Below are 15,365 nucleotides of genomic sequence, written 5' to 3'. Positions count from 1 at the left end.
ACAACATTGCAACATAACGATAGAATCAGTCTGCTTCCTTTTCACAGAACTGTTAGCACCAAAATATAAAGGGCGAAAAGCTCTTCTTCAGGTGCTGTGGTTGGTAACCATGGACCTCATTGGAATGTTCTGTCATTAGACTCAGCAAAGTACCCCAGAGATTTGCCATTGCCTTCTGCAGCACAGCTAACCAGGAAGCTCTGGCTCTTAACCATCAGATATTATGGAAGGAATGTCAGGCTGATGATCAGTCTGTCTGGCTGCGTTGGAAATGCAGCTTGCGTGGCCATCAAATCCTGGAGGGGGACTTGAACTGGGAGCCTCTGGCCCCGAGGTAGAGACATTACCCACTGCACCGCAAGACCCCTCAAGATAATACACTGAGTAGTGCCACCACTACGTTTTGTGGCCATGTACCTTTTTACTCAAACCTGAGCATTCTTTCAACGTCTCCTCAAGATTAGAGGAATGATCAGATATTTCCTGTTTTGTTACACTTGCAAAGAATTCACAGAAACAGGCCATTCAGCCCAGCAGATCATTGTCAATGCTTTGCTCTGAGCCTCCTTCTATCCCTTAGAATCATAGAATCCTACAGTGCAGAAGGAAGCCATTTGGCCTATCAAGACTGCACCAACCACAATGCCACCCAGGTTCTATCCCTGTAACCCCATGCATTTACCCTAGCTAGTCCCCCTGACACTAAGGGGCAAATCAGCCTGGCCATTCCTCCTAACCCGCAAATCTTTGGACTGTGGGAGGAAACCGGAGCACCCGGAGGAAACCCACGCAGACACAAGGAGAATGTGCAAACTCCACACAGACAGTGACCTAAGCCGGGAATCGAACCCAGGTCCCTGGCACTGTGAGGCAGCAGTGCTAACCACTGTGCCACCGCGCCACTTCCTTCTCTCATCCTCAGCGTTACTTTCTATTCCTTTCTCCCTCATTCTCCATATTTACTCTTAAATGCATCTGTACTCACCTCAAATACTCCATGACAATGAATTCCTGCCATTCTCCCATCTGCTCTTTCTGGTCTGTTCTGTGTCAATTATTTTAAGCACATTATTGAAAATATGGAAAGAAATGTATTTCTCACATGAATACAGAATTTATTTTCAAATTTAAAACAGTCATCGTATTTCTCCTTGGCTTTTCAGTGTAATATCAGTTCTTTTAATCTTTGTTTCTTGCAGTTTTCTGACCTGTGACTTCTCCCCTCAATGTTTCTTTTTACTGCCTCAGTCATTCCTCTATTCCCCACAATGCTCACTCCCAAGGCAATGGTCAGGGTGATCTTAATGAGTACTGTCTATCGATGTAACCTGCAATTGCTCCCCTCTTCAAAACCTAATTGTCAGAAAATCGTGAGCTCCCATGGGTAAGACACCCTGCTGAATGTTTGATGTTAGAAAAATGCTGCCTCCAGATGATTTGACTCTGCGATGCACCTCTAGCTGAATAGCTGTAGGTGCTTTCTTTTTAGGTGAGCATATAAAGTGACATATTGGAGCATGTCCAGCACCTGTCCAAAGGAGACAAAAGAATGGCAAGATAGATTCCAAATGTAAATGGAATGATCCATGAAGAATAATTGATTGGAGGAAGTTTATCTCTTTCCATTCCCCCCCCCCCCCCCCCCACACCCCCCCTGCCCACAACACCTTGACCTTTACCCTCTGCTATTGGGGGGGACAGAGGGGGGAGTTAAGACATATCCTTTCATAAAATACTGCAATAAAACATTCAATGCCAACAAAAATGGAAAACTAGAATGTTGCTTCAACGTACATTGCAAATAGTAAATCAGAAAACTTGAATGAAAATGAGTAAAATAACAAATTAAATGCTTAAGGCTTATTCATTAAAAACAATTGTAATTATCTACCCCAGCAATTGTAATGCATTAAAAAAATCATTAGGTTTACCGAAAATACTTTTTAGTGCTAAATACTTGCGTTTATACAGTGTTTTTGTTGACTTTGATGTTCCAAAGTACTCTACAGTCAAAATATTTTTTGAAGTGAAGTCACTTGCAATATAGGGTCATTGAACATTTCCAAGGCAGGTGATACTTGACTAAAAAGGGAGTCAGAAGAGTCGTGGGGGTCGGCAGGAAAGTGGAGTTAAGGCTGTAACCGGATCAGTCACAATCTTACCAAATGGCTGAACAAGCTTGAGGTGTGATGGCCGAATCCTCCTCGTTATGTGTGGAATTAAGTTCATGTTGAGATCTCTTTCTCAACCGAAACCCTTCTACTTTGGTATGTTGTACTAAAAACTTAGCATTGTAATTTCTCAATTGGTCCTGTAACCAGCAAAGACAAAACTAGCTTTTCCACAAAAGAAAGTTGAGGGATTATTTTGGCATCAGTTGTGACACTGCTCTGAAAGGACCAACGTGGTGAGATCCATTATAATGTACTTTGTTAGTTATCATTGCACTTGCATTTCTTGTGCACAGTTGACTTCTTTATTGGGGGAGTAGTGGATCGTGAGGAGGATTGTCGGAGAATACAGCAGGATATAAATTGGCTGGAGACCTGGGCCAAAAGATGGCAGATGGAATTTAACCTGGACAAATGTCAAGTGATGCAATTTGGAAGGTCCGCTACAGAAGGAAAGTCTACAGGAAATGGTCGAGCCCTTAGAAATATTACCATACAGAGGCTTCCAGGCGTGTAGATCCACAGTTCGCTGAAGGTGGCAACTCGGGTGGATAAGGTAATCAAGAAGGCATATGATATGCTGGCCTTCATCGGTTAAGTATAGGAATTGGAAAATCATGTTGCAGCTGTATGAGACTTTGGTTAGGCTGCATTTGGAGTATTGTGTACAATTCTGGTCGCCACACTACCAGACGGATGTTGATGCATTGGAAAGAGTGCAGAAGAGATTTACTAGGATATTGCCTGGTTTGGAGGATATGGAGTTGAAGTAATGTTGGACAAACTTGGATTGTTTTCATTGGAGTGTCGGAGGATGAGGGGGGACCTGATAGAGGTTTACAAGATTATAACAGGCTCAGATAGAGTGGATGGTCAGAGTCTTTTTCCCAGGGTCGAAGGGTTAATTAGGGGCATAGCTGGAAAGTGAGGGGGGCAAGTTTTTCACAGTGGATGGTGAATGCCTGGAACGCGCTGCTGGAGGAGGTGGTGGAAGCAGGTTCTATAACAACATTAAACTAAAAACTTTATTAGCCACAAGTAGGCTTACATCAACACTGCAATGAAGTTACTGTGAAAATCCCCTGGTCGCCACACACCGCCTGTTCAGGTACACAAAAGTAGAATTTAGCGTGGTCAATGCACCTAACCAGCACATCTTTGGACTGGGGGAGGAAACTGGAGCAGGCACGAGGAGAGAGTGCAAACTCCACACAGGCAGTGACCTAAGCCAGGAATCGAACCCGGGTCCCTGGCGCTGAGGCAGCAGTGCTAACCACTGTGCCACCGTGCTGCCCAAGAGGCATCTGGATAGATACATGAATAGGCAGGGAATAGAGGAATATGGGCCACATCGAGGCAAGAAAATGTTAGAGAGGCATCCGTGTCAACACAGACTTGGTGGGCTGAAGGGCCTGTTCCTATGCTGGACTGTTCTTTATTTATGCTGGACAATAGTAACAGGAAGTACAAAGAAAATTACAGCACAGGAGCAGACCCTTCGGCCCTCCAAGCCTGCGCCGACCGAGGGGCTGATCAGAGTGAAGACCGTTCTTTGCGGCAGTATCATTGTTATTTGCAACATTGCTATTATTTTGAAAGTGATACAAATTTGTAGGCAGTGGCTTCTTTGAAACATGATGAACTGCTATCATTTAGAATAAGGGATGATTATCCATATAGCACAATGGTAGGGCATAATCCTCAAATGGTGTTCTGAACTGTCTTTCCGAGGCATCTTACTGCCTTGGAACAAATAGTTTTGAAGAAATTCAAACCTGGAGAGGGTAATATCTTGGCTAGTGAGACACAGCAAATCTTTCCGTGATTCAGTGACCAGTGGATTGCATATATCACATGTCAATGACCTCTTCTAATAGATGTCTATGTGAGATGTTTCTCTACATTGTGTTCCTTTGTAAGTAAATTACAGCTTGTGCACTAATGAAAGGCTGTTCTCATTTGTCTCGAAATTAGAAATTCTTTCTCTTCTATTTCAGTACGTGCTGCCAAGTGTTATTGGGAATGCTTGTGTAAATATTGATTCATTGTCTCTCAACACATGAATAAAGAAATGGTGGATATGAAACCATTTTGCAGCAACATGCAACTCTTATTTGGTGCAGCGGTTTAACCAATACTTGTGTTTATACCGCACCGTGTTACAGTCTGAGTCACTTCACAAACAATTAGGTTGTTAGTGCTATGTTGGATAAATATGACCACCCATTTTATGTACACCAATGTATGAAACTCCCAACAACAAGTTACATTTATACAGCACCTTTAATGTAGCAAAATATCAAAAAGCATTTCACGGTGGGGGCTGTCAAACAAGATTTGACACTCTGCACCCAAGGAGGTATTGCCACAGGTGACTAAAAGCTTGGCCACAGGCAGGGTTTAAGTCGTGCCTTGGAAGCAGAGAGGTTTAAGGAGGGAATTCCAGAGTTCATGGTCCCCATTTCTGGAATCAGGAATACACAAGAGGTGTAAATTGGAGGAGCACCTTTTGGAACATTTGGGGCTGGCAGAGGTAAAAGTGTTGACCAGGACCATGGCATATCTTACCTGGGGGCAGCATGGTGGCACAGTAGTTGGCACTGCTGCCTCACAGCGCCAGGGACCCAGGTTCAATTCCCGGCTTGGGTCACTGTCTGCGTGGAGTTTGCACATTCTCCCCGTGTCTGCGTGGGTTTCCTCCGGGTGCTCCGGTTTCCTCCCACAGTCCAAAAGACGTGCAGGTTAGGTGGATTGGCCGTGCTAAATTCTTCCTCCATGTACCCGAACAGGCGCCGGACTGTGGTGACTAGGGGATTTTCACAGCAATTTCATTGCAGTGTTAATGTAAGCCCACTTGTGTCAAATAAATAAATGGGTAGGGATTGGAAAATTATGCGAATTTTCTTCAACTATTGATGTGAATGATCAATGCTTTGTGATGTTGACCAAGACACAGAGAACTTTCTACTCCTAGCAGTTCTGAGCAGTTGGGTTTCACTTTAATCTGACAGCACCTGACAGATTAGGTGCTCAAAGTTTGGAATAAAGCTCAAACCTACTGCCTTCTGACTCCCAACTTGGATTGTTTGGAAGCAAACTTTGGGCCCTGTAAAATGTTTTGGCTAAATCAGAGTTACAGTCGCATGTAATGTGAGGTTGGATGGATTCTATTCAGTTAGCAGGATTGATGAGGGTTTCCTTTGCGCCATTAACTGGTATAAGCTAAAAGTCTGGTAGGCTTCAGTTCTCTTTAGAGCAGAGATGGTTAAGAGGTTATTTAATATTTAGAATTATGAGGGGTTTTTATAGAGTAATTAAGGAGAAACTGTTTCTACTGGCATGGTGGCATAGTGGTTAGCACTGCTGCCTCAAGGTGCCAGGGACCCGGGTTCGATTTCCGGCTTGGGTCACTGTCTTTGTGGAGTTTGCACATTAGATCATAAGACATGGGTGCAGAATTAGGTCACTCGGCCCATCGAGTCTGCTGCGCCATTCAGTCATGGCTGATATTTTTCTCATCCCCATTCTCCTGCCTTTTCCCCATAACTCCTGATCCCTTAATCAAGTTCTCTTTATGTCTGCATGGGTTTCCTCCGGGTGCTCCGGTTTCCCCCCTCAGTCCAAAGATGTGCAGGTTAGGTTGATTGGCCATGCTAAATTGCTCCTTGGTGTCCAAAGATGTGTAAATTAAAGGGATTAGTGGGGTAAACGTGTGGGATTGTGGAGATAGGGCCTGGGGTGGGATTGTTGTCGATGTAGACTCAATGGGCTGAATGGCCTCTTCCTGCACTGTAGGGTTTCTATGATTTCTGAGAGTCAGAAACTAGAACAAAGAACAATACAGCACAGGAACAGGCCCTTCGACCCTCCAAGCCCACGCCGCTCGTGCCCAACTAGACCATTCATTTGTATCCCTCTATTCCCAGTCTGTTCATGTGGCTATCTAGATAAGTCTTAAACGATCCCAACATGTCCTCCTCAATCACCTTGCTTGGCAGTGCATTCCAGGCCCCCACCACCCTCTGCGTAAAATACGTCCCCCTGACATCTGTGTTGAACCTTGCCCCCCTCACCTTGAACCTGTGACCCCTTGTGTTCGTCACCTCCGACCTGGGAAAAAGCTTCCCACTGCTCACTCAATCTATGCCCTTCATAATTTTGTACACCTCTATTAGGTCTCCCCTCATTCTCTGTCTTTCCAGGGAGAACAAGCCCAGTTTACCCAATCTCTCCTCATAGCTAAGACCCTCCATACCAGGCAACATCCTGGTAAACCTTTTCTGTACTCTCTCCAAAGCCTCCACGTCCTTCTGGTAGTGTGGCGACCAGAACTGGACGCAGTATTCCAAATGTGGCCTAACCAACGTTCTATACAGCTGCAACATCATATGCCAACTTTTATATTCTATGCCCTGTGCAATAAAGGCAAGCATGCCATATGCCTTCTTGACCACCCTGTCCACCTGTGCTGCCACCTTTAAGGACCTGTGGACTTGTACACCCAGGTCCATGTGTGTGTCTATACTCCTGAAGGTTCTGCCATTTATTGTATAGCTCCCCCTTACATTCGATCTACCGAAATGCATCACTTCGCATTTATCTGGATTAAATTCCATCTGCCATTTCTCCGCCCAATGTTCCAGCCTCTCTATATCCTGCTGTATTCTCTGACAATGTTCATCACTATCCGCAACTCCAGCAATCTTTGTGTCGTCCGCAAACTTACTGATCACACCAGCTACATCTTCCTCCAAATCATTTATATATATATAATATATCACAAACAGCAGAGGTCCCAGTACAGAGCCCTGCGCAACACCACTAGTCACAGACCTCCAACCGGAAAAAGACCCCTCCACTGCCACCCTCTGTCTTCTATGGCTAAGCCAGTTCTCCACCCATCTAGCTAGCTCACCTTTTATCCCGTGAGATTTAACCTTTTGCACCAGCCTGCCATGAAGGACCTTGTCAAACGCTTTACTAAAATCCATATAGATGACATCCACGGCCCTTCCCTCGTCAATTGTTTTTGTCACCTCCTCAAAAAACTCAACCAAATTTGTGAGGCATGACCGCCCTCGTACAAAACCATGCTGCCTATCGCTAATGAGATTATTCAGTTCTGAATGCGCATATATCCTATCTCTAAGAATCTTCTCCAACAATTTCCCTACCACGGACGTCGAGCTCACCGGCCTATAATTACCCAGGTTATCCTTGCTACCCTTCTTAAATAACGGGACCACATTTGCTATCCTCCAATCCTCTGGGGCCTCACCTGTGTCCAGTGAAGAGACAAAGATTTCTGTTAGAGGCCCAGCAATTTCATCTCTTGCCTCCCTGAGGAGTTTAGGATAGATGCCATCCCGCCCTGGGGTTTGTCTGTCTTAATGTTTCCTAAAAAACCGAACACTTCCTCCCTTGTAATTGAGATTTTTTCTAACGGATCAACACATCTCTCTGAGACAACACCAGTCAACATGTCCCTCTCCTTTGTGAATACTGATGCAAAGACATGGGTTTTGCAAAATTAGCAAAACAGGCCAAGGAAAGATGAGACATTATTTAAATCAGCAAGTTGTGATCTAGAATGCACTGTTTTGGAAGGTTAATTGGAAATATACTTGAAAATGAAAAATGTCATAGGACCATGGGAAAGAGCAGGGGGAGCGATTAATTAGCCAGTTCTTTCAACAAGTAGACATGATAGAGTAATTGGTCTCCTATATTTCCAGCCTTCTCTATACTCTTAGACACTAAAGGGATATTGGGAGAGAGAGTGGGAGTATGGTGTTGAGATTGAAGATTAGCCATGATCACATTGAATGGCGGAGCAGGCTTGTTGGGCCGAGTGGTCTACTACTGTTTTCTGTGTTTCGATCCTGTATTATTCTCTGAAACTTGATGCTTGGAAAGCTTGTTTTCTTCTGTGACTAAAGGGCTAATCAAGGCCATGTTAGCAATAGTGACTGGATGTGAGGGAATTGTGTGTGCTGGATTTAGTTCTGTTCAGTCCGGGTACACGTAACGTGATACATTTTCAATGTTGTGTGTGTTTTCAGTTCAGTAGTCTCATTTCTCACCCCACCATCAGTGGCTATTTTTTCATCTTAATCTTCCTTTGGAGCCGTACAAGGGCTTGGGCTGATTTAGTACAAAACGCACTCTCCTTCCATGGTCGTTATATTTATAGCAGCGCGATGGGCTCCCACCAACCGTACAATGGGGAAGAGGTTGGGGCAGTGGGTGAGGGCTAACCTACAGAATCCGAGTTTGATGTCGGCCTAGAATTCAGATTGCGAGCTTCGTCACCATTTACTAGGACTGTTTGGACTGGGGTCTGACTCTGAAGCAGGAATGCTCCGACTGAATATAAAATTCACTCCACGAGCAGCTGGTGTTGCAAAGGCACAGAAGCCACTTGAGCCTCCAGCTCATGGAGTTTGAAATATTGCTGCCTTGAGTTTTAATTTTAATTCCGTCATGTTTTGGAAATGTTTGTGTGTCACGGTGAAGACACGGGATGTCCTGTGCTTTTTAAAAAAAAAACATATTTATTCATTCGTGGGTTGTGAGCATTGATGGCAAGATCAGTCTTTACTCACCTCTTTGGGAAGGCAGCGGTGAGCCTTGTTCTTGAGCTGCTGCAGTCCACATGCTGAAGGTGCACCCACAGGGCATTTTGGGGAGAGAGCTTTAGGATTTTGACCCAGTAATGATGAAGAAATGGCAATATGTGCTTTGTTACTTGGTGGTTTTCCCATGCCTCTTGCCCTTCTGGATGGTAGAGTTTGTAAGTTTGGAGCATGCTTTTGTGGTATCAACTCTGAGGCACGTTTCACCTCCATAGTGGCACAGTGGTTAGCACTGCTGCCTCACAGTGCCAGGGACATGGGTTCAATTTTTGTCTTGGGTGACTGTCCGTGTGTGGAGTTTGCACATTCTCCCCCGTGTCGGCGTGGGTTTCCTCCGAGTGCTCTGGTTTTCTCCCACAGTCCAAAGATGTGCAGGTTAGGTAGATTGACCATGCTAAATTGCCCCTTAGTGTCCAAAGAAATATAGGTTAAGGGGATTAGCAGGGTAAATGCAGGGGTTATGGGAATAGGGCAGTAGGGGATGGGCCTGGGTGAGATGCTCTGAGAGTCCGTGCAGACTCAATGGGCTGAGTGGCCTCCTCCTGCGCTGTTGGGACCCCCAGTGATGAACATAAAGATTCACCTTGGTGTCACGTTTCTTTGTGCCTGTGGGTAGGTTGAGGGTATTTGAGCAGGCTGGTTATTGTGCTTCTTATTGACACCAGAATGGAGTGGTTATAACATCAGGATAGGGTGAACAGGCTGGGGCCCTTTTTTCAAGATGAGGGAAGGATGTGGGTTGACGTATTTGAAGTCTTTTTTAAATTGTAAAGTTGCAGCAAGGCAGATGTAGAGAAGATGCTTCCACTTTGAGAGAGTTCAAAACTCAGCACTCAAAATATTAGACAGTCACTAATAAATTCAATGAGGAATTCAACAGGAACATCTTACTCAAGAGTGGTGGAAATATGGGAGTCATTACTCTAAGGTATATTTGAGACAAACAGCATAATAAAGTTTATTTATTAGTGTCACAAGTAGGCTTACATTAACACTGCAATGAAGTTACTGTGAAAGTCGTCTTGTATCCACACTCCGGCACCTATTCAGGTACACCTGAGGGAGAATTTAGCATGGCCAATCTACCTAACCAGCACATCTTTCGGACTGTGGGAGGAAACAAGAGGAAACCCACGCAGACACGGGGAGAACATGCAAACTCCGCACAGACAGTGACTCAAGCTGGGAATCGAACATGGGTCCATGCACTGAGAGGTAGCAGTGTTAACCACTGTGCTGCCCACTGCAATTAAGGGGAAGCTGTTAAGTATGTGGGAGAGAAAGAAATGCTGATAGGATTAGATGACAAGTGAGGGGAGGCTCGTGGAGTAGCATGGACCAGTTGGACCAAATGGCCTGTTTTGGCATGTTAATGTATTGTAATTTGATGTATTGCTAATGACGCAACACCATCACTCCATCATATGATGAATAGTTTTAGCTGTGGACTAAACAATTCAAAAAAATTTGAGTGCCGGCCTGTTGGTGTGTTTTTGTGTTGCTGGCATGCTGGGTTCCATCCATCATCTGAATGGGTCAGATTCACGAGTTCAAGTCGCCAAGCCGGCAACATAAAATGAGCACGAAGCAGCCTGAATTCTAATAGAAGTAAGGTTCTGGGATTGCAGGCTGATCTAAAGACATATTCCATGTGCTGAGAGTATAATCATGAGTTGGACTGCTTGCAGATCTTGGCGTGTTGTTCTACCCAACAACACTTGGCTTTTTTAAATGTTAGCAACCAATTTCAAGCCAATTGGAATTGAGCCATGTCAAATTAGTGAAGTTAAAGGTGCCAATGGAAAGCAGCAGTTGATACTTAACTATTTAGCTTCAAGTTTTATGTTACAATTTATGAAAGACAAAAATACAACTAACTGGATCACAGGAGGCCATTTGTCCCCTCGTGCCAGTACTGGCTGTCTGCAAGAGCTATCCAATTAATCCCATGTTCAGACTCTTCTCATAACCCTTGGTATTTATCTTTCCTTTCTAAATATATCAGTGGCACAGCGGTTAGCACTGCTGCCTCGCAGCGCCAGGGACCCGGGTTCAATTCCCGCCTTGGGCAACTGTCAATGCACGTTCTCCCCGTGTCCGTGTGGGTTTCCTCCGGGTGCTCCAGTTTCCTCCCACAAACGTGCAGGTTAGGTGAATTGGCCATGCTAAATTTTCCCTCCGTGTACCCGAACAGACGCCGGAGTGTGGTGACTAGGGGGTTTTCACATTGCAGTGTTAATGTAAGCCTACTTGTAACACTAATTAATAAACTTCTGAAAGATTTCCTTTCAGGCGTTACGTTCCACATCATCAAAACGGACTTTTTTTTTTTAAAGATTCTCCTCATCTTTCTCCTGTTTTTGCCAGTGGATTTAAATTCGTCTTTTCTGGTTACTGACAACCTCCCATTACCCGGTTGGGGGAAACAGTTTTTCACTCTCTACCCAATCAAAACCTTTCAAAATATTGTATGTTTATGGAATCACCCTTAAATTTCCTTGCGGCAATTTTTGTGTGGGTGGAATATCCCCCAGATTATTTCACAGTGCATTAACAGCACACACCTGCCCCACAAACACTCCCGTCACTCGGTCTCTTAATTTCCCTCTTGCCCTATCTCCGTTTGCTCTCACCCATTTCTCTCTCTCAATCCTTATCTCTCTCTTTTTTCCCCAACACAGCCCCCCCGGACCTTTGTACCACCATGCTTGTTTCTACGCATGTCTCTGTCCAACTCTACACTTTCCGCTAGGTGTCGGTCATGTGTTGTCTGGTTACTGTATTCCGTTCTACATTAACCCCTTTATGTGCCAGACCCTTATTCTAGGCTCCCTGCTCGCGTGCTCCTTTACTCCCGCTTGCTCACTTTCGGGAAGGGTGACGATGGTCACAATTGTCGATGGAAATTGTTCCCACATTAAGCTGAATCCTGTTCATATCTCCGCGCATTTACCACCCCACACTATGCTGTTGATGCCATTCTTCAGAAATCAAATTACCGCCATCCTTTGTCCCACTGAAACTTCACGTAATTAATCTTGGCTATCAAAGTTTATCAGGGGTAGCGATCATATTGGCTGGTAATTAATTTAGGAAGATGGAAGGTTTCGCCCAGTGCTGCATCAGGGAATCCAACAGGATAGTAAATAACCTTCACAAAAAAACATTTGTCACCATGGATTAAGCAGTATATTTGTGGCTATATTGATTTATGACTAAAGCACTTAATGTTCCACCGTAGAGCCCATGATAAACAATAAGCAGGCTTTAGGAAGAATTCTACAGAGGGAAATAAGAGAATTGTTGCATGGTTTTGGGAGTTTGGTTAAAGAGCCACCATGGACAACAATTAGAAAACGACAGTTTTCTTTTTTAGGAAAGATTGCATTACATGCTAGGGCGGCACAGTGGTTAGCATTGCTGCCTCTCAGCGCCAGGGACCCGGGTTCGATTCCTGGCTTGGGTCACTGTCTGTGTGGAATTTGCATGTTCTCCCCGTGTCTGCGTGGGTTTCCTCCGGGTGCTCTAGTTTCCTCCCACAGTCCGAAAGACGTGCTGGTTAGGTGCGTTGGCCATGCTAAATTCTCCCTCAGTGTACCCGAACAGGCGCCGGAATGTGGCGACTAGGGGATTTTCACAGCAACTTAATCGCAGTGTTCATGTCAGCCTACTTGTGACACTAGTAAATAAATAAACTTTTTACCTGCAGATTTCAGAGGCAGGGAAGGAGGAGGCCACACAGAGATTTGATAACAAGGATGGGAATTTTAAAACGGAAATGTTGCTGATCTGGGATCTAAAGTGGGTCAGTGAACACCAGGGAGTGGTGGGTGAATGGAACTTGGTTGAAGGTAGATTACAGGCAGTGAAGATTTGAATGATCAGATAAAAGCAAATTACTGCGGATGCTGGAATCTGAAACCGAAAGAGAGAACGCTGGAAAATCTCAGCAGGTCCGGCAGCATCTGTAGGGAGAGAAAAGAGCTGACGTTTCGAGTCCAGATGACCCTTTGACAAAGCTTTAACAAAGGGTCGCCTAGACTCGAAACGTCAGCTCTTTTCTCTCCTTACAGATGCTGCCAGACCTGCTGAAATTTTCCAGCATTTTCACTTTTGATTTGAATGATCAGGGTTTGTTTATGACATAAACAGCCCCAGGTATAGCACAAACGGGTTGATGGGAGAGCAGAACTTGCAAACTTTTCGCTCATGTGAAAAATGAGTTTATAATATATTTGACTCTTTCCTTGTTCCTGCAGGTAGTTGAACACCTCTGTGTAACCAGCAGTCACAGACAGCCTAATGAGTTGGCCCAGTGCACAGCAGATTGGAGGATTTGATTAAAAATGGGATTAATAAAGCTTCAGAACCCCAGCCATCCCTCGGCGCTCCTTCACAAAGCCAACCAGATGCGACTTTTGGGGACTCTGTGTGATGTGGTGATACTTGTGGATAGCCAGGAATTCCACGCTCACCGGACAGTCTTGGCTTGCACGAGCAAGATGTTTGAAATTCTGTTTCTTCGCAACAGTCAGCATTACACCCTGGACTTCCTCTCACCAAAGACTTTCCAGCAGATTCTCGAGTATGCTTACACTGCCACGCTCCAGGCAAAAGTCGAGGACTTGGATGATCTGTTGTACGCAGCTGAGATTCTGGAGATAGAGTACTTGGAGGAACAGTGTCTGAAGATTCTAGAAACGATTCAGGCAACAGATGATAATGACGCAGAAATGGTCGTCACTGAAGATGAGGATGGAGGGAAGGCCAGGTTTAATAATAACATACTGGTTACAAAGCAACTTTCTGGCGAAGAGGCTGGTTATACTAACCAGGCTGTACCAGGCAGGACAATGGAAGAACAAAGTCCTTCCGTTTCCACTTCGTTTGGACTTTCAGCAATGAGCCCCACCAAAGCTGCTGTAGATAGTCTTATGAGCATTGGACAGTCAATTATACAAGGGTCTTTGCAACAAAGCTCAGCAGATGAAGCATTCACTGTTGGTGACAGGCATCCCATGCTAACTGAAGTCAAGCATGAAATGATGCAAGTGGAGGAGGCCTCAAGTCCCAAGCTGGGCGAATCTGGCTCTTCAGGGGGTGAAAAGATATCTGATGCAGACAGGTATAAGGAAGCTCCTGGCACACCAACACGGAGTAGCGTCATCACCAGTGCCCGTGAACTGCACTATGTCCGTGAAGAGAACTCTGGGGAGCAACCTCACGAGACAGGGTTGGGCCTACAAATGGGGATGGAGAGCAACTCCAACGTGCAGGGCGACAAACATGCCACCTTGTACCCCATCCAATTCAGCCGCAGAACTGACGGCCTGTTGGAGGTGCCTACTTCTTTATCCTCTGCTCTCCACGTGCAGCCGACGCTCTCGGTCGCGATGGACTTTGCTGGTTACGGAGGGCTTCTGCCTCAAGGCTTCATTCAGAGGGAGCTATTCAACAAATTGGGTGAGCTTGCAGCGGGCATGAAGACTGAGAATAGATCCGCCAGCGAGAGGTGTAACGTGTGTGGCATGGAACTACCAGACAATGAAGCCATTGAGCAGCACAGGTAAAGTCAACCCAGCACCCAGTCACTGTATTGCATTATTCCTATTATTGGATGTTGGGCAAAGGGAGCTAATAACGGGTTAGAAGTAAGAAAGCTGAGAGAAACCCTTGGAGCCACACTTTTATAGAGTTGGAGAATTTTGAGAGGCTCATTTGCTCCATCAATTTTGTCGCTGTATTATTACACACATTATCTGGTCCCCTAAATTTCCCTGTTTTACAAGCAACTGTCTAATCCTTTCTGAACCGCACCACATGCTTTGTAGCACAGAACTCTATGTTCCAACCAGCAAAAATTTTTAATCTAAGTTCCCTGTTTAGTTTCTTTCTTGTGATTATCTTAATGTTGTGCCCTAGTCCCCCAACCAGTGGAGGTTTAGGCAGATTGACTGTTTTTTAAAATTATAAATACAGATGGATTTTTAATGGGAGATTCTTGCATGTGTCAGGCAGAAGAATATAGAGGGACTGACCAACCTATTCCTGTTCCTGCGATCTCATTAACATTAAGCTTGGTGTTGTACAAGATTAATGAAAGGAATTTAATATAGACAAATGGGTACAGGATGGAAAAATAAGCCACATACGTACCCATGATGGAGTAGAAATAGCCAAAAATGCAGTGGAAGGAATCTTTATAGACTTGAGGACTGCAGAGTCCCGTCAATTCAACATAACTATCAACAAAGCCAATAGAGTATGGGGCGAGTCCAGAGATGTGTGGGTTAGGTGGATTAGCCATGTTAATTTGCCCCTTAGGGGGACTAGCTAGGGTGAATGCATGGGGTTATGGGGATAAGGCCTGGGTGGGATTGTGATCGGTGTAGACTCGAATGGTGGCCTCCTGCACTGTATGATTCTATGATATTGGCTAACTCCTGCGCAATGCAAATTGGAGGATGTTGCAATGAAATCGGACTGAACGCTGCTTGGATTACACACTGAATACTGTGTGCGGTTTTGTCTGTCTGAACCTCAAAGGGATGGTTAAAGC

The 15,365-nt window shown here is 44.9% G+C and overlaps 1 protein-coding gene across 3 annotated transcripts in view; it reads left to right on the top strand.

Annotated features, from left to right (window-relative positions):
- Positions 1–15,365, top strand: part of zbtb16a (zinc finger and BTB domain containing 16a) — a 249,362-nt gene that overhangs the window by 2,596 nt on the left and 231,401 nt on the right. For all 3 annotated transcript variants that reach the window (XM_078199026.1, XM_078199028.1, XM_078199027.1), the window contains exon 2: positions 13,066–14,372. In XM_078199026.1, the coding sequence (XP_078055152.1) occupies positions 13,153–14,372 (1,220 nt within the window). In that variant the 5' untranslated portion in view covers positions 13,066–13,152. The remainder of the gene's footprint in view (positions 1–13,065; positions 14,373–15,365) is intronic.

This window comes from Mustelus asterias, chromosome 27 (assembly GCF_964213995.1).
Source record: "Mustelus asterias chromosome 27, sMusAst1.hap1.1, whole genome shotgun sequence".
NCBI lineage: Eukaryota > Metazoa > Chordata > Chondrichthyes > Carcharhiniformes > Triakidae > Mustelus > Mustelus asterias.
This window is presented reverse-complemented; position numbering and strand designations above follow the sequence as displayed.